The 24,137-nt window shown below is 34.1% G+C and overlaps 2 protein-coding genes and 1 non-coding gene across 3 annotated transcripts; 2 read left to right on the forward strand and 1 right to left on the reverse strand.

Annotated features, from left to right (window-relative positions):
- Positions 1 to 10,712: 10,712 nt before the first annotated feature.
- LOC125223490 (coronatine-insensitive protein 1-like) lies at positions 10,713 to 13,515 on the forward strand. The gene is made up of 3 exons (XM_048126665.1): positions 10,713 to 11,328; positions 11,907 to 12,414; positions 12,518 to 13,515. The coding sequence occupies exons 1-3, from the start codon at positions 10,844 to 10,846 to the stop codon at positions 13,337 to 13,339; spliced, it is 1,815 nt and encodes a 604-aa protein (XP_047982622.1). The 5' UTR covers positions 10,713 to 10,843; the 3' UTR covers positions 13,340 to 13,515.
- A 5,577-nt stretch (positions 13,516 to 19,092) lies between these two features.
- Positions 19,093 to 20,607, reverse strand: LOC125223494 (transcription factor DIVARICATA-like). The gene is made up of 3 exons (XM_048126673.1): positions 20,481 to 20,607; positions 19,926 to 20,218; positions 19,093 to 19,568 (listed from the first exon to the last, which is right to left on the reverse strand). The coding sequence occupies exons 2-3, from the start codon at positions 20,213 to 20,215 to the stop codon at positions 19,280 to 19,282; spliced, it is 579 nt and encodes a 192-aa protein (XP_047982630.1). The 5' UTR covers positions 20,216 to 20,218; positions 20,481 to 20,607; the 3' UTR covers positions 19,093 to 19,279.
- Positions 20,608 to 24,011: 3,404 nt separating this feature from the next.
- TRNAR-CCU lies at positions 24,012 to 24,084 on the forward strand. Its single transcript has one exon. It is a non-coding gene; the product is annotated as a tRNA-Arg (tRNA).
- The last annotated feature ends 53 nt before the right edge of the window (positions 24,085 to 24,137 follow it).

Genomic DNA, 24,137 nt, shown 5'->3' on the forward strand with positions numbered 1-24,137 from the left:
TGAGAATGTTGTTCCTTTTTAAAAAGCTGAAAGTATCTTGTACCTTAGTTCGATGCATTATTTATTGGTTTTGGTACATTGTTGTTCTTTGTTTTTGCATTTGATCTCTATTCCATCTTTGTTTAATTGTTGGGTGAAGTGTTGTCCATGTCTGACACATTATTCTATTCATTTGCTGCATTATTTCGTTGGCGTTCAACATTATTGCTTATTTGTTTGGAATTGAGCATTATTGCTTAGTGGTTTATAAGGATTAGTAAATTGCTTGCAGTCATTATTGGTTAAATATTGGTTAAATCTTATGCATTATGTAAGCGTTGTTGTACATTATTGTTCATTTTTTTGGTTTGGAGGTGTGTTATTCCAATTAGCACACATGTTTGTGTTTTATTTTATGCATTATTTGATTTTTGTAGGTCATTATTGATGTATGTGGTAATGTATTAGTTGTACATTTATTGGATTATTAGGTTGAAATTATGCATTATTATATGCACTGTCAACATCATTATATAATCAGTTATGTACATTATACAGTTATTGTTATACATTACTGAAATTCACTGTTGTATTTTTTCTGGCCAGCATCCAAGCATCCACGGTTGGCTATTGACGAGGCAGTGGATGATGTTCTTCGCAGCATCACTTACGAAGTCCAAGGATCCAAAAATGGCGGCAAAGGTGAGAAAATGTAATGCGCATGTCGTGACAATGCCTTGGAGGAACAACAGCGGCACCGTGGACACGGGGGTCTATGCGATGAGGCATATGGAGACCTACTTAGGAGAGCGGGAAAAGAATTGGGAGTGCGCACTAAGTGCAAAAGGGACAAAGAGCCTTGAAATGTTGCGAATGAAGTTTGCAACGGCTCTGATTACTTCTCCATATAACTCAAAAACTGGAACCAACCAAACTCTAGCCACCAAGCATTGGATGGTTAAGCCGGCAAAGTTCAGCTTCGAAAGGTGGGTCGAGAATTATGGGATCGAGTGATATTCTGATGGCTGATTGGAAAGGATTTTTATTTTGATATGAACTAGAAGTTTTTTTTTTTGATAACTCATGCTGGAAGGGGGAATAGCGGATTTGTGGCGTGGAATGTTTTGGAACAGTATACATTGTGCTGAAAAATGTTGCAAGATGTTAGATATTTTGTTACTACTGTGTTCTGCACCACACTTGTAATGACTCCAAAAAACTTAATAATGTCACTTTACTGCTTGATGATGTAAAATATTAAGGAAATAATGTAGAACAAAAGTAGTAAACTTTATAATATTTTACAACAAACTCAATATATAATCGATGTAAGTAAACAAATAATGAAAGTAATATGTTTAATAATGCACGTTCATGGGATGATAATGGATGATACTATTTGAGTAATGTACTACTTCTATAATAATAATGTATGATACCATTTCAGTAATGCATGATTATTAGTTTTAATTTAAATAGCGTTTCCACAAAAATAGTGTTTTCTACTAAGGGTGAAAAATAACTAAGTACTACAAATTAATAATGAAACATTTAAATATTAATAATGCACAAATACCAATTAAATGAGCAATCATTACCAAAAACAAGTTGACAGTGTTAAGACATCGAAAACAATAATAAGCCTAATCCCAAAACAAAAGCAATAATGTTGTGAGATTCAAAATACATCAACATTTCCTCTTTCTCTTACGCAGCTCTTTCTCCTTTTCCATCTCTTTAAGCATTGGACAATTTCGAGAGTCGTGATGGCCCAAAATCTAGTGATTTGAGAGTCGTGATTCCGAGAGTCGTGATTTGCGCGTATCAAAACCAACAGCACGGGCATACACATCATAGAACGCGAAACCAAAATCTAGTGATTTGAACTTCTGCCCAACCACAGGCTTCAAATCTGAATAACAATCAGGAACAACAACCACTGTATACAATAACAAAAAACAAGTCTCAGCTACACATACGCATTACGAAATATAAAACGTGCATTATATGTTTTAAAATTTAAATTACACAGTACTAAGTCTACATTAATTTTATCTACTAAAATAACACCCTGGCCGCCCGGATTTCTAAACCCTAGCCGAGACCATAACTAAACTCTTGCACCTAGTACACGATTGTGGTAGTAGCACCAATCAAAACTGATACAATTAGGAAACGATCACATTAAGCCCTATAGACTACATACAAGCCACAAGGATTGTGTCTCTCCTTGGGAATAAAGGAAACATGGAAAGAATATTCATAGACTTTTCTAAAAAGATTACCTTCTTCCATTGTTGAAGAATAATCTTCTTCCATTGGAGAAGAACAACCTTCTTGCATTGTAGAAGAAATTACAGTGACGCTCCGACAAAATATAATTATCAACGACTTCTCAAAATTATGCAAAAATCGTCAGATTATGGCTTGGACTTCTCAAAATTCGTCAGATTAATTACAGGGAAATTAATCGGTGAAGAAGAGAGATATATTTGAGTAAAATCACGGCAATATTTTGAGAATGAGTAAATCTTGGACTTTCCATAACAGACGTGCATGTGAATCTCCTAAACACCCTTTTCTAATTTTTTAATGATTAAAAATTATTAAATTAGGCTCTAATTTCAGCCCTAAGATCTGGAAAATAAATGGTAGAGATTAAGAAGGAAAAAGTATTAAAGATGGAAAAAGTATTTGAATACATCCCTATATATATATATATATAGGGTTTTGATCTATGAAGACCAGATTTAAATACAGAAATGCAGAACACGGTCATACGTAAGACATTTTTAGGTCATAGTTAGTTTATTTTTAGGTCATGCTAACAAAGCATGACCTAAAATGATCTTAACATGACATAAATCCAAATCTTATAATATGACCTAAAACTACTTAATTATGACCTTCCGTGTTTTGGGTTAATTATTGACCATTAGATCATCTAATCCTAGGGCCAAGATTTGGGCTGCATTTCTTTATTTAAACACATACTTGTTTTGATCATCTCCATATATATATATATATATATAGGAGAATGCTAAAATGACAACGGTATTTTGGGTGACACTGTGCCACCAATCTGAGGCGTTAGATTTTGGTAGAGATGCGATTTTAATATGCCACTTGGCAGTTTTCAATTATTTTTAAAAATGAATTAAAAAATGCAAAAGGCTATAACTGGAAATCTCAATTCAGCCGTTCCTCTCTAAACGTAAAACACGGTCTTTCCCCTTTCTCTCTTTCTTCTATTTTTTGATATTAATCTATCAAATCTTTAGCAAAGAACCGCAATCGGTATTTTCAGTCTCTGCAAATCTTTTAATCTCCAGCGCTATTTTCAATTTGTTCTCTATAATTCTTCCTTCAATCTACAGTCAGTAGTCAATCCATGAAGAATGATGTTCCCGATGACATCCATTTCACTGATTTTGTAGACGGTAAGAAGCAATTCTGATCGTGTAATCGTGTAATTGTGTTGTTACAGTTTGTTGGTTTTCGATATGTGATTCAATTTTATGTAATCGTGTAGTTGTAAATTTTGATATGTTAAATCAATTTCACGAATTTGATATGTGAACTACTGAATTTGTATCTTTCTAGTTAAATTCATAAATGAAGTTTTTGAATTTGTGATTAAATCTCACGGAGTTCATATTTGTATCTTCCTAGTTGAATTCATAAATGAGTTGTTCTATTACACCATAAAGAATTCGTAAGTCAGATTGCTTAGTTAAATATGTTATGTTGCTTACGTATTGGCTGAAATTGCATATGTTAGTTGTTAAAATATCTCAGGTTGTTATCTCAAATTAATAATTGAACCAATTCTATCACTTTAAATATTGTGTGTGCTAGCATTGAAGTGCTTGTTGTGCTTTTATTTAACACTGATTTGCATATGTTAGTTGTTAAAATATCTCTGGTTGTTGTCTCAAATTAATAATCGACGACCAATTCTATCACTTTAAATACTGTGTGTGCTAGCATGAAAGTGCTTGCTGTTCTTTTATTTAACACTGATTTTGAATCTCATGTTTGCTTGATTTAGTACCTTGTATTGTTTTCCTCTTTTATAGAAATTATTTATGTTGTATCATATGTAGTTATGTTTGCTTGATTTAGTACCGTGTACTGCTTTCCTCTTTTATAGAAATTGTTTATTCTGTACCATATGCAGTTACTTGTGTGCCTGAATGCCCTAACAAAGTAAAATCATTCATTGGCAAGAAATTCAACGGCTTGGACGACTGAATTGCTTTCTACGACACTTATGCTCGTGAAGCTGGTTTCGACACAAGGAAACGTGGAACCAAATATTCTATACTTTATTTTTATTGCTGGCCACTGAATCGGCAGTTGCATATCATTGTGATAGTTGATTATTACATTAGTTTTTTGCTTTCTTATTCGACTTCGGTTGTAGAATATCAACGTGTTTGGTTAGATGTTTAATATTGCTTGATTCCTAGTTTAAAATTGCTTATTAGTGGCATGTATTCCGGATTCGTCAATAATGTTCAAAATGATTGATCAATTTAATGTAATCGTGGAATTGTGAATTTTGATATGTGAAATCAATTTCATGAATTTGATATATGAAGTATCGAATTTGTATCTTCCTAATTGAATTCGTAAATGAAGTTTATGAATTTGTGACTAAATCTCAGGGAGTTCATATTTGATGTGTTATAATAATTTAGAGCATGAACTGTTGTATTATACCATACAGAATTCGTAAGTCAGATTGCTTAGTTAAATATGTTATGTTGCTTACTAATGGGGCTGAAATTGCATGGCAGTGTTTGTTGTTGAAACCATCGAAGAATTTTCAGCCGTAATGCAAGATTTTGGGAAAAGAATAAAGAGCAACTCCCCGTTTTCGCTTGTTACTGAGAAAAGGAAAAGAATTGAAGATTTCTATTTCATTGGAAGATCGAATGTAGTTGAAGTTCAGCCACTGGATGTGGTGAGGACCAAAGGTTCGTGCAGCGACTATGACAACCGTCTTGTGTAGCAAAAAGATAAGTCTATTATGCTGCAAAGCAAACCAAAGCGTAGTTGTGTGAAATGTCGTGAATTATGTCACCACAACTCTAAGAATTGTGGCAAACAAAAAGAAAAAAAATAGTCAATAATTACCTGGAACTACGTATATCAGTTTGCTTAGTTACTTTATTTTTATTGCTGACCACTGAATCCACAATTGTATATCATTGTGATAGATTGCTTTCTTAATTTAGTTTTTTGTTTTCTTATTTGAATTCAGTTGTAGAATATTATCGTGCTTGGTTACATGTTTATTATTGCTTAATTAGTAGTTTAAAATTACTTATTAGTGGTCTGTATTCCGAATTTGTCAATAATATTCTAACCAAAATGATTAATCGCATATTGCATGACATTTTATACTGTATTAATTTTTACTAATGTTCTTTTACATACTATCAATACAATTCGACTACCCATTAATCTGGTTTAATACGGCTTTGCTTTATCTCGCTTTATGATTAACACAGAAAATTTGTGCGACAGATTACTTGTATTAGAAGGTGTTAGATATTTCTTATATCATATTGCTTGGTTACATTTATTTTGGTGCTTGCTTCTTCTTTTCTAATTGCTTAACATATATAACATGTCAATTTGTAATTAATTCTATTCGACTAGTGTTTGATGTACTTTATAATCTACATTGAATTCGTGTTATACAATGCTTGGTTTATAAGTTTATTTTGCTTGTCTGCGTTGTAGCATTTGCTTGGTTTGCAAATCATTAATACTTTATTTTGTTTGCCTATATTAAAGTGTTCTAGCATATTATTCTATGCATGTTATTATGCAAAAGGCACAACCAAAAAAGAAATTCTAAAGCCAACAATGACTGCACCAAAACAAACCAATATCCCTAATAAATTCAAAACATAACAGTTATTGTCATTTTTCCAAAACAAAATCATTCACCATTCAAGGTTTGGGGTACTCTGCCGCCATCTTTTCAACATCAGCGGGTCCCTTCTTTCGCGCCTCTTCAAGGTGGCTTGTTGTTGTCCTCGTCATGTAATCCACGAACTTGTTTTCATTACTATAAACCATAGCTGTGAGGAATTTTTCAAGGAGCAACTGGAATGACTTGGATGTCTTGTTAGTAAGGTCGCACTTCCAATCATTAACTTTAGTCCCATATACGTCTCCATATGTCGCATAGTGAACACTCCACAATCGTTGGTAATGCCTTTTGTTTTCCACTTGAATTCAAGGTGTTCAGGTATAGCTTTTCTCAGCATCCGTCCATAGCTCACACACTTGTTGTGCTCCAAAAACTGTATAAAAAAGGTTAACTCAACATGCAAATTGCAATATGCATTTTCATCCTTATTTTTTTGCATGGTGCATACCAGTTTTTCAACCACAATGTCATATTTAGTTACAAGAAGCCTCCACTCTGTGTACTGTCAAGCAAGCACACCTCACCAGATTTACAAATTGTACTGAATCTATTGCCAACCAAGCAAAAATCATAATAGAACATAGCAATTACTAAGGCTCAATCAAGCGTCATAAGTTTGTTGGAGCAATTACTACGGCTCAATCAAGCAAACAATATATTAGAACAAAGCAATTGCTACAACTCTATCATGCAAACAATATAATAGCACCCAGCTTGATCAAGCAATTACACGGCTCGATCAAGCAATTACAAAGCAATTACTAAGGCTCAACCAAGCAAACAATATATCAGAGCCAAGCAATTATTAAGGCTCAACCAAGCAAAAAACATAATAGAACAAAGCAATTACTAAGGCTCAACCAAGCAAAAATCATAATAGAACAAAGCAATTACTAAGGCTCAATCAAGCGTCATAAGTTTGTTGGAGCAATTACTACAGCTCGATCAAGCAAACAATATATTAGAACCAAGCAATTACTAAGGCTCAATCAAGCGTCATAAGTTTGTTGGAGCAATTACTACAGCTCGATCAAGCAAACAATATATTAGAACCAAGCAATTACTACAACTCTATCAAGCAAACAATATAATAGCACCCAGCTTGATCAAGCAATTACAAAGCAATTTCTAAGGCTCAACCAAGCAAACAATATAATAGAGCCAAGAATTACTACGGCTCGATCAAGCATAATTAGTTTGTAGGAACCGTACCCAACATCATCCTGACTTTCAAAACAAGAGACATATATCCGATAAGAAACCATACCAGATGAGATTCGCAACACAAGAATCTGACCCAATACGAATAAGTTCTAAATGTAGCAATCCTTTTTATCAAGCAATTACAAAGACATAACAAGCAAAAACCAAGTAATACAAATGCAATCCAGAAAGTGATACATCAATTATAGATTCTAGAATAAACAACCACAAACAAAGCAAATACTAGGTATGAATAAGCAATTTTGAATACATTAATATGAAAAACAACAACAATTTGCTCTGGCAAGTAGCAATTAACGTTGCTATAGAAGCAACAACCAATCAACAGAATCAATAAACAAACAGAATTTTCGAGGCATGGTGATGAATTCGAACATTTGGATTGCTTAAGCAGTCCGAAAATAAGGAATATAACAACAATCAACACTCAATAAAACCTAAATAATCACTAAGCAATAAGACTAAGCAATAATCAATAGGAAATCGAACTAAAGGATCATTCGCAGGCAGCAATGTCGGACGACGAATTTCACGCGACGGAAAAAAACAACGCAGAGCTTCACCGCGATGGAAGTCAAACTAGTGATGGATATCCCATCGTGCTCATTCAGCGCAGCCAACAAAAAGTGCCGCAGTTGAGTGAAACAATCATCAACCTAGGGTTTATTGTTATTTAGGAATGAAATCGGTAGGTGATTAATGATGTGGAGAGAGAAAGGTCGATTGAGGAGAGAGAATGGTCGATTCAGTTTTCAAGTTAGTGGAGAGAGTTATTGCGGAGTGGATACCAGGATTTTCCATTCCCGTATCATTTTTAATTTCAGCTAAAAGACAGAATTACCCTTGTAAGCAACAATTTGTGAATAACCAAGCAATCCGTACTCTATTCCTACAATTCAATCTCATCCGTCTATATAAGACATTGGATGGTTATAAATGGTGTTATATATATATATATAGAGTCCCATTATCCACAAATCCACTCTTAAAGACCGAACCACCGAACCCTACCAAATTAGGGCTTTTAGATCTAGTTTTTTATGGATAAGATACAGAAATTTATAAATTATTTTCGCCTTCATCACGTGCCTATTTTAATTCATCCGAAGGTAAATAAGTCATACTAACATGTTACGAAGATTTAACTTCGTTCCAGAATATATTACTTCATTCTACTAGGTTTTTACTTCATTCTAGTAGGTTTTTACTTCATTCCAAGTACGTAAATGTGGTTTCGCCGTCGCGTGCCGTTCTTTCTCTCTACAATATCTATCACCACCGCCATGACGCTAATATTGGTTTAATAAACACATGGAATAATGTAATAAATTATTGGAATGAATTACGTGTAGAAGCATTTGAAGTCCTACTGGAATGAAGTAAAAATCTTATCCAATGAAGTAATAACGTTCCTAAATGAAGTAATAAACTCACTTGAATAAATTTCATTTTTAAATGTTAATCAAGCAAAAACCCACGTCAATGAATTTGAATGAAACATATGTTGAATCATTTCAAAACCTAATGGAAGCAAGTAAAAACATATTGTAGTTTCAAGGTATTAGGTACAGAATGAAGTAATAAACCTATACAGAAAAAATTTTCGCAGCAGCACATCTCATCAAAAAAACTAGATCTAATGGCCCAGATTTGGTCTCTAGTTCGGTCTTTAAAATTGGTTCGACATTGATCACAACTCTATATATATATATATATACACACACACACACACACACACGCATGTAGTCGTTTTTATTATTTAGAATTTTTAGAATTATTTAATAATAGAATAATTGGATGTGAAATACTATTATTATTTCGTTGGATGAAAATACTAAGAAAATAAGTATATAATACGTAGTGATTTTTATAATTTGAAATTTTAAAATTTACTATTTAATAATGAAATAATTGAATGTGAATGACTGTGATTATTTCATTTGATGATATTATTGAGAAATTATGTATATACAAATATTTATAGTCCTTTATATAACTTGGAATGTTAACTGAATTAAATTGATTTATGATTATAGTATAGAAATTAGAATTTTAATTGAATTTAAGTTCAAATGACCACTTAGATATTTTTAATTAATACTAGTAGTATATAGTTGAGAATTAAATTGTTATTTCAATTGATTTGAACAATGGAAAATTCTTATTGATTTTAGATTCAATTGATCTTAGATAATTTGAGATTTAATTAGTCACTGGTTCAACTAATAATTGGAAATAACAGTTGAACAATTAAAGTATTAATTTTAAACTCTAAGTATCTAATAATAATAATAATAATAATAATAATAATAATAATAATTACTATTTTCATCGCAAGTAACACTGATTTTCTTCTTCAACGGTTTATCAGTTTCACAGTTCATACTGTAATACTCCATATTACCAACTTATTTTACAATACTATCATAGATTGTCGAATAAAATAGCACTACTACTCCCTCCGTCCCAAAAAAGTTGAGTCGTATTCCTTTTTAGTTCGTCTCTACAAAATTGAGTCATTTCCTTTTTTATCAAAAGACAAAACATTTAATCACTCTTTTTTTATTCCATTATTTACTTTACTCTCTCTTATCTTTACTACTTTTTTCATTTCTTCTATTTATTTAATATAAATTCTTAACCTTCGTACCCAAAAGTTTTGTATCAATTTTTGTGGGACGGAGGGAGTTATAATATTTTAGTGTTATGTAGAGATTTATAATTCAATTAAAAACCTAATAATTAAATGGGTACTCCATATAAAATGTATAGATAAAAAAAGGAACTCAAAATTTGAAAATTAAAATGGGTTATCGTCTCCAACTGCATATCCCCGCTTTCTAGCGCATTCATTTTCCCGGGAAATCTGCAACTCACCGCTACCGTTCCTTCAACTACACCATCTTCCATTAACTGTCGGCCACCACCATGATTATCAATCAATCTTATTTTCTTTTCTTTCATCAAAGTTTATTTGTTTTTTAAGATTCAGTGCTTGGATTTCACATTCACAAACTAAACAAAAATTCAAATTCCATTATTATTGATTAGGCATTAGGGCCGTCTATTCAATCGTGGGGGATAAACAGCTGTGTTTGATTTTTAATTCTTTAATTTTGCACTGGACATTTTTTGCTTTTCTATCCAAGAAAAATGGAGGAGAGAATAGAGTGACCAGAGAAGAAGGATCGAGGAGGGGGAAACCTCATCGGAGATTAAAATAGAGAGTGGGCAGTGTAGGGAATCGAGCTCGATCTGGAATAAGTTTTCAACATTTGGTAAAGCCGAAAGAAGAGAGGAGGCAAGACAAATAATTTTTTTTTTGGTTCAACAAGACAATTTATTCTTAGTAAGTTAGCAGTTTATGTCAGTAAAGTAATCTCGATTACTGGAGTAATAATTAATAAGGGTAGAGTTGTCATACAAAATTACAAACTGTAAGGTGAATCGATTTTAATCAAACCGGTCTGACTTTTTTATAGAAAAACTGAACTAGGCCGACCATAATGGATAATGGGTTATTTAGCATCACTCTATAATCAATACTTAAAAGAATGGAATCTTTGGCAGAAATGAGGTGTTGGTATTGGTCAGAATTCACATACAAAAGCATCACTTTCCCTTTCCATTTCCCCCTTTCGCTTCAACCCACCTGTCGGCTGTCTCTGAGTCTCACTCTCTCATCCCAAAATGACCAATTCCACGACTCCACGAAGAATCCCTAGCTTCTCCGGACCAGACGACACCGTTTGGGACTGCGTCATCCCCTACGCGCTCCACCGCCACGCGCTCTCCCTCGTCTGCAAGCGCTGGTACCAGATCGACGCCATCACCCGCAAGCACGTCACCATCGCCCTCTGCTACACCGCCACTCCCGCCCAGCTCTCCCGCCGCTTCCCTCACCTCGAATCCCTCAAAATCAAGGGCAAGCCCCGCGCCGCCATGTTCAACCTCATCGGCGAGGACTGGGGCGGCTACGCTGCCCCCTGGGTCCACGAGGTCGCCAGATCTTTCTCCACCATGAAGGCGCTTCACTTCCGCCGCATGATTGTCTCCGATTCCGATCTCAAACTGCTCGCCTCCTCACCCGCCGCCGCTGGCCTCGAGGTTTTGAAGCTCGATAGGTGCTCCGGTTTCAGTACCGACGGCCTCTTACACATTGCCCGCGCCTGCAGGTTTAAATCACCGATTTCTTCTTTCTTTTTTTCGGTTTTTTTTATCAGTAATTGCTGGAGCTCAATTATTTCAATGTTGATTGATGTAATTTGTGGTCAATTTTTTTGCTAGATATGTTACTGAATCACGGGTAAGGATTTTTCATGTTTTTTCTCAGATCTTATCATGATTGAATCTGCAATACTCTTTCTGTATGTTACACTTTGTGCATCCCAAACTTAGAGGTGTGCTTTTCAATAGAAATCTGAGAACTTTTTGTAAAGAAGAGAGCATGATAACTCACTGAGCTTGATGGGGACGACATCAGTATACTGTCTTATTACACTTTCTGAAAAAAAAGTGGGACTTAGCTTTTTATCTCCTTAGTTTAATGTTGATTGATAGTAATTTGGGGTCAATTTTTCTATTCATTCCATATTCATATATGCTACAGTTTCTTAACACACTAGTTTCTTGAACTCGTAATCACGATTGAGATTGTTGAGATAATGAGGCTTATATTTGAGATCACGGAATTGCTATTTTCATATGTTAAACTTTGTGTGATCCCAAACTTAATGGTGTGCTTTTTAAATAGGAATCTGAGAACTTTATACATGGAAGAGAGCATGATAACTGAGCTTGATGGGGAGTGGCTGCATCAGCTTGCTTCAAACAATACTGTTCTTGAAAACCTAAACTTTTTCATGACTGATCTCAAGAGAGTTAGATCTGAAGACATTGACTTGCTAGCGAGGAAATGCCCATCTTTGACCTCTGTGAAAATCAGTGATTGTGATATTTCGAAGCTAGTTGAGTTTTTCAGAAATGCTCGTTCACTGGAAGACTTTGCTGGCGGCTCTGTAACTGAGCCTCCAGCTCAGAATGGTGAAGTTGATTCTTCGGAGCAATTGGAAAGGTATAGTTCAATTTCGTTCCCCCCAAAATTGTGTCGTTTGGGGCTTACTTATTTGGGAAGAGCAGAGCTTCCGATTGTGTATCCTATTGCTGCGAAGCTTAAAAAGTTGGATCTCCTTTATGCCATGCTCGACACTGAAGGCCACTGTCAGATATTGCAACTATGTCCAAATTTGGAAGTTCTTGAGGTAAACTTTTTGAGCTATCTATGTTAACAATTGGAAAGGTATAGTTCAATTTGGATTATTTATAAATTTATAATTTAAATTTCGTTTGATTTATATGCAACAGGCAAGAAATGTTCTTGGAGATAGGGGCTTGGAAGTTCTTGCTCGACACTGCAAAAACATGAAAAGGCTTAGAATAGAGCGGGGAGCTGATGAGCAAGATATGGAAGATGTTGAAGGTGTGGTCTCACAGAGAGGACTAATCGCTTTGGCTCAAGGATGCCTTGAACTGGAATACTTAGCGGTATATGTGTCCGATATTACAAATGCAGCATTGGAATGCCTGGGTACACACTCAAAAAATCTATGTGACTTCCGGCTGGTCTTACTCGAGAGAGAAGAACACATAACGGATTTACCTCTTGACGATGGAGTTCGATCTCTATTAATAGGTTGCGACAAACTCATAAGGTTTGCTTTGTATCTCCGCAAAGGGGGATTGACAGATGTAGGCCTCAGTTATATAGGGCAGTATAGTCCTAAAGTGACATGGATGCTTCTCGGTTATGTTGGGGAGTCTGATGAAGGTCTTTTGGAGTTCTCTAAAGGTTGCCCAAGCCTCCAAAAGCTTGAGATGAGAGGCTGTTGTTTCAGTGAACGCGCACTAGCTACAGCTGCTCTTCAGTTGTCTGCTCTTAGATACTTATGGGTGCAAGGGTACAATGCATCTAGTGATGGTCGAGATCTCTTAGCAATGGCAAGGCCATACTGGAATATCGAGTTGATACCAGCCACACGACACATTGTTCACGATGCAGAGAGACAACGGCTAGTAATTGTCGAGGACCCTGCTCATATTCTTGCTTATTATTCCCTTGCAGGTCAGAGAACTGACTTCCCGAGTACTGTCACTCCTCTCGACCCTAGAGCTTCCCGCGATCCGTAGATCTGTCACACAATGAGGCAATCGCACTAGCCTCTGCTCTTCCTAATCTTTATTAGCTCATCAAATACATACTTTAAAAGTGTTATATAGTTAGGAGTTGATGATTACTTTCCACGTTTCATTTTGTTGTGATAAATTTGGTTTTGATTTATGATCACATGCAGAATTCTGGTCGAGTTTGTGAGAATGTTAAGACTTAAGAGTGAGTTCTGAAACTCTCGCCAATTTTTTGTTTTATATACTCCATCAGTCCATGAAATAATGTTATTGACATTTTATATTTTACAAAACTCATAAAAATTAGAGTTTGATTTACCTATTTTTTTTCTATAAGTCAAGTTTTGATTTTTATGAATTTTATAAAATTAAATTTAAAATTTTCATATATTAGAATAAAACTATATATATAAAATAAAATAAACAACACTAGATAGTATTGGAGAGTGATTAATTACTAACTAATTAGTAATCCCAAACTAAGATTAAATCTTAACCATTAGATTAGAAGATCTAGTAGTTGAAATAATATCACATGGATTATATTTTTAATTAAGAAGATTAATAAATAAAATTAGAGGGTATTAATGTCAATTTTCTCTCATTAAAATCATCTTAAAACTTTAAATTTACGTAACTCTTTCGATTTAAATTATTTTTTCGCAAAAAATATATCAAATTAAAGATAATTTTATAAGGATTCCAACGAGATTTCAATTGCATATATTCCGACGACGTTCAGATGATGAAATTTGATATTTTTTATTTTAGTTTTCGTAAATGTTGATAACCAGATTTTTATCAACAAATACATCAAAAAATCTTAATAAATATGTATTGATATTTTCTTGTACTAGTGTTGATATTCTTATGTCATATTATTGATATTTGTATTACACTATGTTGATATAAAAAACATTCACGAAAATTATCATATGATAACATAATGACGATATTACCCCTTTGTTGATATTTTGTCTACTATTTATTGAGATTCGTAAGATTTAATCTCATCCACCCATTTTAAAATCTAAGGGTGAAGATTTGGTCTTGATTTTGGATTAGGGTGCTATAAGAGCATCCACAATGGATGCCCGATCGCACGCCCGATCGGCCGAGATCGGGCTCGGGCGTGGTCGGGCATCCATTGCAGCCCTCGGTCACGCCCGAGCGCGATCGAAAGTTCGGTCGCGACCGATCCCGAGCCCGATCGATCGGGCGTGAGCTCGGGCGCCCATTGCAGAGGCGCGCCCGAGCCCGATCTAAAAAAAAATTATAAAAAAATCAATTTTTAATTATAAAAACCAATTTTTAATTCTAAAAATCGATTTTTAAATTAAAAAATCATTTTTTAACTTGAAATAAAAAAAACTATAATTTCACAACGATCCGTACTAAAAGACGGATCCGTGAATTAGTGAGCAAGTTTTGCATTTCTTGAGTAAACCTTTTATAGATAGGTTTTCAACTCTAACTTTCATTGTGACTTTGATGTGGGACAAATAGTAGTTTTATAGATAGGTTTTCAACTCCAAATTTCTTTGTGATTTCGATGTGGGACAATTAGTTTTACACTTAAAAGAGAGTTTTTTTTTGCTTTATGTAAAAATTTGTTTGATTTCATTACATAATCTAGGTTAGCCTAATGGTAAATGTATCTTGTTAAATTATAGAGTTTGTGTGTTCAAGCCCAAAACTCAACATATTTTTTTTATTATACTTTTCTCATTTTATTTGATTCATGTAAGTGTTTTATTTAAATTTATTGTGTTCTATAATAGTGTATTAATTTTTGCTATTTTTTATTTGATTAAAATTAAATATGAAATTTACAAATTCTTTTTTTATAATTAAGTAATGCATGATTGTCATTTAATTTAGTATTTAATTTTTTTTATTTATAATATGTGAAAATATAAAAAAAATAATATTAAACTTGAAATGAGAAATGGATAAGAGATAGGGCATCCACTAGGGCTCCACCATTGTAGAAAGATAGGGCATGCTGATGTAGCAACCACTAGGGCTCTCACTAGAGCTTTCACTAGGGCATTCATTGTGGATGCTCTAAACATTAGAATATGACCCATGTAGTACTATATCATTCTTATCGCTTAATATATACTCCTTCCATTCCCAAAGAATATAAACAATAGATTTATGTACGAGTTTTAATAAACAAGGGAAAAGTAAGAAAGAGAAAGAGAAAAGTTAATGGAAATAATATTAGTGGAAAGTGAAATCCACATTATTGTAATGATATAAGTTGTTAATGGTAATGGTATACGTTGTAAATAAAATGATGTGTAGGGGTAATATGTTGTTTGAATCTTCCAAAATTAAAAGTTCATACTTTTCAGGTACGAAAAAAAAGGAAATAGTTCATACTCTTTGGGGACGGAGAGAGAATATTTACTTAGATGGTAGAAATCATCCTATTAATTATGAAGACTTGGGTCTACGCATATCGATGTTTGATCAATTGCGAATTCATTTCTTAATTGCTAACTACAACTAATGTAAGAGTAAGACAATAGGATTTTAGAGATCTATTGGTCTATAAATTAACATGTGTAATTTTGCTTTTTATTTTTTAATTTTAAAAAGATAATAAGAATTATCAAATTTGGGATTTAGAAACACACTATTAATACAATGTACTCCCTCCGTCTCAACTAAGTTGAGATAAAAAATTTAGGCACGGAGATTAAGAAATTGGGTTGAAAAGTAGGAGAGAGAAATAAAGTAAGAAAAATAAAGAGAGAGTAAAGTAGATAATGAAATAAAGTAAGAGTGATTGAATGTTTTGATTTTTGTTAAAAAAGGAAATGACTCAACTTAGTTGGGACATTCCAAAGGAATACGACTCAACTTAGTTGGGACGGAGGAATATTAAATATATCAACGCAAAACATGACAATGTCAATATGAAATTAATTTCATATTGACATTGTATAAGTATTATATTTACATGATAGCTATGTTGATTTTATCTGGTTGTTGAGAATTACGAAAATTCATGAATTTTTTTTCAAATCTTGACATCGAAACATATGCGATTGGGATCTCGTTGGAATCCTTATAAAATTATCTTTAATTTGATATATGTTATGCAGAAAAATAATTTGAATCAAGATAGTTATATGCATTTAATGTTTTGAGATATTTTTTAAAAGTTAGTTATAACTACTCCCTCCGTCCGTGAATAGGAGTCTCATTTCATTCCGACACAGGTTTTAATAAATGTTAAGAAAAGTGGATGGAAGAAAGTTAGTAGGATATGAGTATCACTTATATATATTAGTTTTAAATGATATGTGAATGGAATGAATTGGTGAAATGTGAGGCCTCTTTACCATTTATGGTAATTATGAACTGGAACTCCTATTCAAGGACGGACCAAAATAGAAAAACGAGACTCTTATTCGCGGACGGAGGGAGTAATTTGTTGTTAATTGCCTTTTTTACTATATTGATACTCGTGGCTAGAATGATCTTGTATCTTGACTTAATGATCCAATGTCTGTAATTTAGTTATAGTTAGTAAGTTAAGGGTGAGTTAACAATATAACGCACCTGTACAAAGGTATGTATTATATGATGATCAAAATAGCACTCAAAATGACCAAACACTATTACTCCCTCCGTCCGTCACATTCTAAGTAACACAATTTTTTTAATATTATAAATGACACATTTCTAAATATAGAAATATCAGTTTATCTACTCTTTTTTTTCTCTCTTTTATTTTATTTTCTCTTGCTTACTCACAAAACAAATACGTACATATGCTGAATTAGAAATTTTCTATTTAGAGTGAAAGGAGGAAGTATTTTTTAAATTTATCAACACGAAAGCCACACACATTGTGACACCTTCCTCTTCTACAAACCCACACTGAAAACCTCGAAAATGGAACCCATGAAGATGTTCTCCTTTATAAAGACAGGAGAGCCTGACTGATGCATCAGTTAAGAATAGACCGACCGCATTAGAGCAGGAATAGCTGCATGATTAAGGTCTGTCCCAAGGACTCCATGCGTGCAAAATCACACGTGGAAGGATGAATCAATCATTACTTGCCACGTCACTCATCTATTTCATAAATTAAAAAAATTCAAAACTGAATTTAGTAATTCAATTCTTATCGCTGAAAATGTCTCTCTAATAATATTCGCATGCACATTATCACAACACCTCACACATAAATGTCTCTCTAATATTAAACGCTTTCAGTTAAATTTCTATTATTCGTATCCGTGCACTTTTTTTTTTTTTGGTTTGACCACAGGTATACCGAACCCACCTTCAGCGGAATCCGACTAATCCTGCTCGATTGGGTTTGCAGATTAAGGTCGAAAGTCTCCCAGCAGGTGGTGGGGTTTGAACCCGTGACCTCAAGGTCACCACAGCTCCGCGCTGCCAACTGTGCTACAACCCGTTGGTTCATATCCGTGCACTTTAAATCTTAGCTCAAACACCAACAATTTTTACCACAAAATTTGAATCAGACATTTATTATTCATGATTCACCATTCACTACTTTTTAAATTCGGCATTATTTATTAATCTTCAATTTCATATATTTATCTAAATTGTCATGTTTTAAAATTAAAATAAATGAATTTCAAAAACTATATTATACTATATAATTTGAAATACAACAGAAAGATACTAATTCATGAGAGACAATCTTGAACTTTTATATTGTAAAAAACAATTCATTACGAATAATTGCGTACGGTAAATTTCATGTTTAGCTTTAATGATACCTCACTAAATTATTATTCTCAGCCTAAAAAGTACTAGTACTACTGTAACAACTTTCCTTTAATTATTTTCTTTGGAGGAAATAAAGGTAATAGAGAAAAGACAAGACAATCGATTAATTAATTTCGTCCCTTCTTTTTCGCAGGAAAGTAGACGAGAGAGAAATAAATAGCTTTATTCAATCGTAGATCTAGTTGATTTTAAGTTGGCAAAAGTGGTGCTTTTTAACATCCTCAATCGAAACAAATCAATCTAAGTGCAAGTTTAATGAAGTAACATCAGTTCCAGGCTGGCATGAGGTATGATAGAACCATTGGAAAGCTACCACCGCGAACTTTTCATTGATATATTTGAATTTTACATATTGCCTCAACATGTTCTATGTCTTAGATTGGTCTATTTCGGATGTAAGGAACAAAATTACTTTTCAAAATTACCAACCCAATTGAGAGAGAGAAAAGAAATGACTATTTTGGCAGATTAACACGTGGATTAAAGGGTGGTGTCAGAAATTTTTTTAACTTTCTTTTTCTCAAGGTCAGGTTAGTGAGGGCTTGAGGAATGCTTGAGAATGATCGACAAGGTTGTAGAACACACGTTAAGTTGATTAATCCGAGTAAGTTGATTCGATTTAGTAGTTGTGGCTTGTTGTATTGTTTTCTTGAGGCTCGATTTGAATTATCGCCTTGTGTACTGAGGTGTTTGTTGTTTGCTTGACTGTCTAGTAGTACCCATCTTTAGTGGTCTTGTTGTTCTTGCGTTTTGTTGTGTGTTGTCGGTTGTTGGGTTTTGTTTGAGGTTTTTGTCTTGTTTTGTTGGTCTTGGAGGACTTGCCATTTTGTGGCTAGTGTATTTTATTTTAATATAAAAAGGATTACTATTAAAGCTATTACTAAGACATGAAATATGGTTATTGATTCTCATTTTTAAGAGATACTAAAAATGTATTTTGAGCTGGAAAAAGGAGTAGTAAACTTCAAAACATATGTAAACAATCAAAAGTGATGAACATAATATTATACCTAGAGATAGTTATCCATTATTTCTTCATAAGTAATGGAGTAATAGCATACAACTTAAGCATGTGTAGATATATATATAATTCAAGAGTCTTGAAAGCCTAGTCACTTTTGAGTAGAGCATTTCAATACACGACCTAATTTAAAGTATGCACTATATATATAAGGAGTCTGTGTAGGGATATCCATGGCTATAACCGTGGTCGAAAAGCATCAAGTCCCCTTGGTTGTTGTCGTCATGAAAACATTGAGAATCTCCGGTGAGATGAATAGAGATGTCGTGGATGCTCGGCCTCCGTTTGTCTTTGTCTCCGTTGAGCTGCCTCATATAGTACTTCTGAGCATGGCTAGCCACTTGTGTTGGAGTTTTCGACACCACGAAGTTTCGTGATATATTTTTCCAGTCACCTTTTCCATGCTTTTCAAGCCCTAATAGGAAACGCCTGCAAAATTAGTGGAAAAAGAAGAAAACAAAATTAAATTGATCATACGTTAAAATTTATGTCACTAAATACATTAACTTCCAATTATTCTAATTTTTCATAGTATTATCAAATTTCAATGAATTAATGTCATCGTGACAAAATGGAGTAACATACTAAGGTCATCATCATTAGTTAACATTGTAGACTTCCAACTATATTAATAATTCAGTAAATCAGTTATTTAAGCTATGTAAATAATTCAACTCAAATTAACAAAAATGTGAAAGTCAAAACAATTAATAGTTTTAAGTTGATGTGGTAAATGAGAATTAGGTAAAAAAGAAAGTTCATGTATTTAGACGCAAATATATGTACCTGTGCTCGGGCTCGGTCCAAGGGAGGCCTTTCTTGCGGTGGGAAGGCGGGGATCTGTTTGGAGAGATATTGAAAGACAAGTATGCAGGAATGGGAACTAAACCGGCTTCGATATCACTCACATCCGAAACCAATTGTGTGTACTGATCTATTACATCGTACACGGACTTGGTCGGAATCATGGCCGCAATCTTGAACCATCTCTCGGGGCTCTCCTCCTCGAATAACGCAAGCGCGCTCTCGAATGTCTTGTTTTCCTCGTTTGTCCACCTTGACTTCATTGACATCATATTCTTCACAATGAGATGTTGTAGTAATTAATATAAATATCTATGCTAAATACATGAGAATCTTTTAATGGGAATCAAGAATCCCAACTTTTACAAGAGGAGAATCTTTAAAAGGAACAGAATCTTTGAAAAAACATGCATATAGATTAGGGAGAGATATTTCAGCAAAATTTGTATTCTTGTTCTCTTCCAAACTAGTTGTTAGTTTAGGGAGATAGAGAGAAACATAGATAGGTGGTTTTGGAGTTGCAAGGGAAATATATACCACTCTTTGTGTAAGCAAGCCATCAACAATCACAAGCTAGCTATATGGAGATATGCCATTCTACTTTTTTCTTTATGCCATTTCCATTAAAAGTAGAAATTAAATCAATAAAAAGGGGGAGATCAAGTTGGCCAAAAAAAGATACCGGAATATCTTATTCAAGTTGAGAATATAAAAGTGTAACCTAAATCACATTCAGCTGGATTCCATTTCCAAAAATAAAGTACTTACCCATGATATTTCAATTCATATAATTTATTTTAGTAGAAATCCTAAATTTGACATCACATTCATAATTACTAGTATAATTTACATACACCCTCCGTCCCATTAAAATATGCCGAATTTTTTTTTTGTCCGTCCTAGTCCATATCCATTTATGACAACTTTTTCTACTTTGTTTTACTTTATCATTTATGGATCTCATTATTCACCACATTATTTCAACTACTTTTTCTCCGTCCTCTTATTTTATCAGTCACGCATTAAAGCATCTGCGGTCCTCAATTAGCATATTTCTATGGGATGGAGTGAGTATATATTATGATTAACTAGACAAAGATTCGTTTGCCTTCAAAAAATGTAAGGGCGTAACTCAATTGGCATTATACTAACTATTCGAAACTACTATTTGTATACCAATTATATGGGACTAGAGCAAGATTCTACTATTACTAAGAGGGGTGAATATTCTTTTTCCGAAACGTTTTTTTTTTTTTGCCACTGTTAATATCAGTTATGAAGCTATAGGGAAGACGGATGTAAAATAATTTTGGAGCAAGTATATAAATTCTGTGAATTGAATTATAGTATTTCAATGATTAACATGTATGTCAACATAATCATCATAATTATTATTACGCGGAGATTTTCATGGGAATTGTGTTATTTCGTTTGTCGACTTTTTTTTTTTTAATTTCTTGTTGATTCTATTTTGCATGGTTACAGACTTACAGCGTTAGGTTGTTGATTTGGTTATCAAAGAGATGAGTGGTGGTACTATAATTTGCTATTAATTATCTCATATTTTCGGCTAAATTCTATAAATAGGTCATTCTGGAAAAATGCTTCCATCAATAGGTGGTTTTTTTTTTTTTTTCCTGTAAATGGGTGTTGCGCATTCTAAGAATGCGTGTTTACATACGCATTCGGCGGTCAAACTACAAGTTAGAATATTCAAACTAAAAACGCATTCTTAGAATGTGTATCTCACTTGAATAAAATCGCTCAGAACAGAACAGATCGCATTCTGTCAGATTTTCCCATCAAGGGTTCAGCCATAAAAGTGAGATTAATTTACCACAAATTAGATCTAAGTACATGACTGCAGAAGAGATTGAGAGCATTCTTAAGATGCAGCTTGCTGCTACCCAAGGGAGTGATCCGTATGTGGACGATTATTACCATCAAGCAAGTCTTGCTAAGAAATCTGCTGAAACAAGGTCAAGGTTTCGTTTTTTCCCATCTCACCAGAAAGAACAATCTTCTCGTTCCCGTAACACACTACAAAAAAGCGCGCATTTACCTAGCACTTATTTTCGAGCACCAATATGTGCTCGGAATTTACCTAGCATTTTCCGAGCACTTTCTGATAGTGCTCGGAATGTTGAAGAAATTATGCACCCTCGACCACATTTCGAGCATGGTCAACGTACTAGGAATGACTATTGCAACTTACGAGCACAAATTAACTTTGCTCGGACAAATTCCTAGCACAATGACTGTGCTCGGAAAAATTTTCTAGCACAATGACTATGCTCGAAGAATTGCTAGCATAATGACCGTGCTCGGCAAAAAATGCCTAGCACTATCACTGTGCTCGGAACATTCAAGGGCAGAAGAATTAAGAGCCGAAGGGGTTGAGAATCCGGATTTAGATGCCATTTTCTTGGAGCGTCATGGGAAGGTGAAGAAGAGAAAGCAGATTCCTGGGGCAGGAAGTGCAACAAAATTATACTTCCCATCAGCTACATCAGCATATGCATCTGTACGCTCGACCGACATCGATCCTAGCAAGATGGACGAGCTGATCGAGCAACGACTTGAAGAACGACTTAAAGAAGAGCGGGAGAAAATGCATGCCGAGATGAATGAGAGAGAGAGAAAAATTAAGGAAGCGAATGATATGAATATGGAAATGATGAAGGAGCAGATGAAAGAACAGATGAAAGAAGAGATGAGGAGCTTGTTCAGTGAAAAATTTGGTTAAATATAGATTTAGACTTGCATTTTGAATTGATCAACTTTGAGAATTTTGGTGAAATATAGATTTAGACTTGCATTTTGAATTGATCAACTTTGTGAAACAATTGAATTCTTGTAATCCATTGGGCTTTTCAATTAGTTTATTTTATTTCTAGTTTTGGTTTAATGTCATTTTAATTTCATTGAATTAACAATTAAAATGAAGCTGAAATAATAAAAAAAATATGAAAAAATAATGAAATTCGTGAATATGAATGAAATGTACAATTCTAGCACCAAATTGTGCTAGGAGTTTTGAAATGCAGTATTCCAAGCACCAAATTGTGCTAGGTTTTGTTTCTTGAATCACATTACTCCGAGCACTAAACTATGGTAGGATTCTGAGACGCATTATTCGAGCACACATTGGTGCTAGGAAGAGCATTATTCCGAGCACACATTGGTGCTAGGAGAGCATTATTTCGAGCACACACTGGTGCTAGGAAGAGCAGAGGAGTTGACCAAGTTTCCTAGCACGTTTCGAGTGCTCGGAAATATTTGAGTTTTGCTCGGATAGGCGCTCGGAAATAATTCCGAGCGAGCAAATTACTAGCACCCTATGTGCTCGAAAATGTGCTCGGAAACCTCTATTTTTCCTAGCACTTTGGGGTTATTCCTAGCACTTCGGTGCTAGGTAAACGCGCGTTTTTTTGTAGTGACAGTTCGGAACAGCAGCCACATCTCCATGTTGATGCTCTTGGAAGGGTTTGCTTCTCTTCAATTCGCAGGCCTCGTCCACTTCTTGAAGTTGACCCTCCTCCCTCTGCTTGTGGGGATGGTAATGCTGAACAGAATTTATCTGGGCGATTTTATTCAAGTGAGATACGCATTCTAAGAATGCGTTTTTAGTTTGAATTTTCTGACTCGTTGTTTGACCGCCGAAATCACCAAAGTTACGCATTCTAAGAATGCGTGTATAAATAAGCATTCTTAGAATGCGCAACACCCATTTACAGGGAAAAAAAAAAAAAAAAAAAAAAAAAAAAAAAAAAAAAAAAAACCACCTATTGATGGAAGCATTTTTCCAGAATGGCCTATTTATAAAATTTAGCCTTTTCTTCTTTATGTCTATGAATAATTATCTTTTATTTTTTTATTTTTTTTAATAAATAGAAGGCACATTCCACTAACTCATTTCCTCGCATTTTATTACAACTCGTAACTCACTCGGGTGATGTGCGATCTATTGTATTTCTTTTAATATGAAGTATAATAGTAGTAGTATCAAATTTACGTCTGATACATAAATTTTCTTAAAATAACTATTTACTTCAATGAAAGTAAAAAGCGCCTGTAGCTCAGTGGATAGAGCGTCTGTTTCCTAAGCAGAAAGTCGTAGGTTCGACCCCTACCTGGCGCGATACTGTATTGTTTTAACTATGCATTTTTTGTCGACAGAAAATGTTAACACAA

The sequence above is a fragment of the Salvia hispanica genome, chromosome 4 (genome assembly GCF_023119035.1).
Source record: "Salvia hispanica cultivar TCC Black 2014 chromosome 4, UniMelb_Shisp_WGS_1.0, whole genome shotgun sequence".
Classification (NCBI taxonomy): Eukaryota; Viridiplantae; Streptophyta; class Magnoliopsida; order Lamiales; family Lamiaceae; genus Salvia; species Salvia hispanica.

Excerpts from the sequence above, each read along its gene's own strand:
- LOC125223490 (XM_048126665.1), top strand. The coding sequence starts at position 10,844 with ATGACCAATTCCACGACTCCACGAAGAATCCCTAGCTTCTCCGGACCA. Across the intron at positions 11,329-11,906 it reads CACATTGCCCGCGCCTGCAG|GAATCTGAGAACTTTATACA; the intron begins GTTTAAATCACC and ends CTTTTTAAATAG. Across the intron at positions 12,415-12,517 it reads CAAATTTGGAAGTTCTTGAG|GCAAGAAATGTTCTTGGAGA; the intron begins GTAAACTTTTTG and ends TATATGCAACAG.
- LOC125223494 (XM_048126673.1), bottom strand. The coding sequence starts at position 20,215 with ATGATGTCAATGAAGTCAAGGTGGACAAACGAGGAAAACAAGACATTC. Across the intron at positions 19,569-19,925 it reads TGGACCGAGCCCGAGCACAG|GCGTTTCCTATTAGGGCTTG; the intron begins GTACATATATTT and ends CTAATTTTGCAG.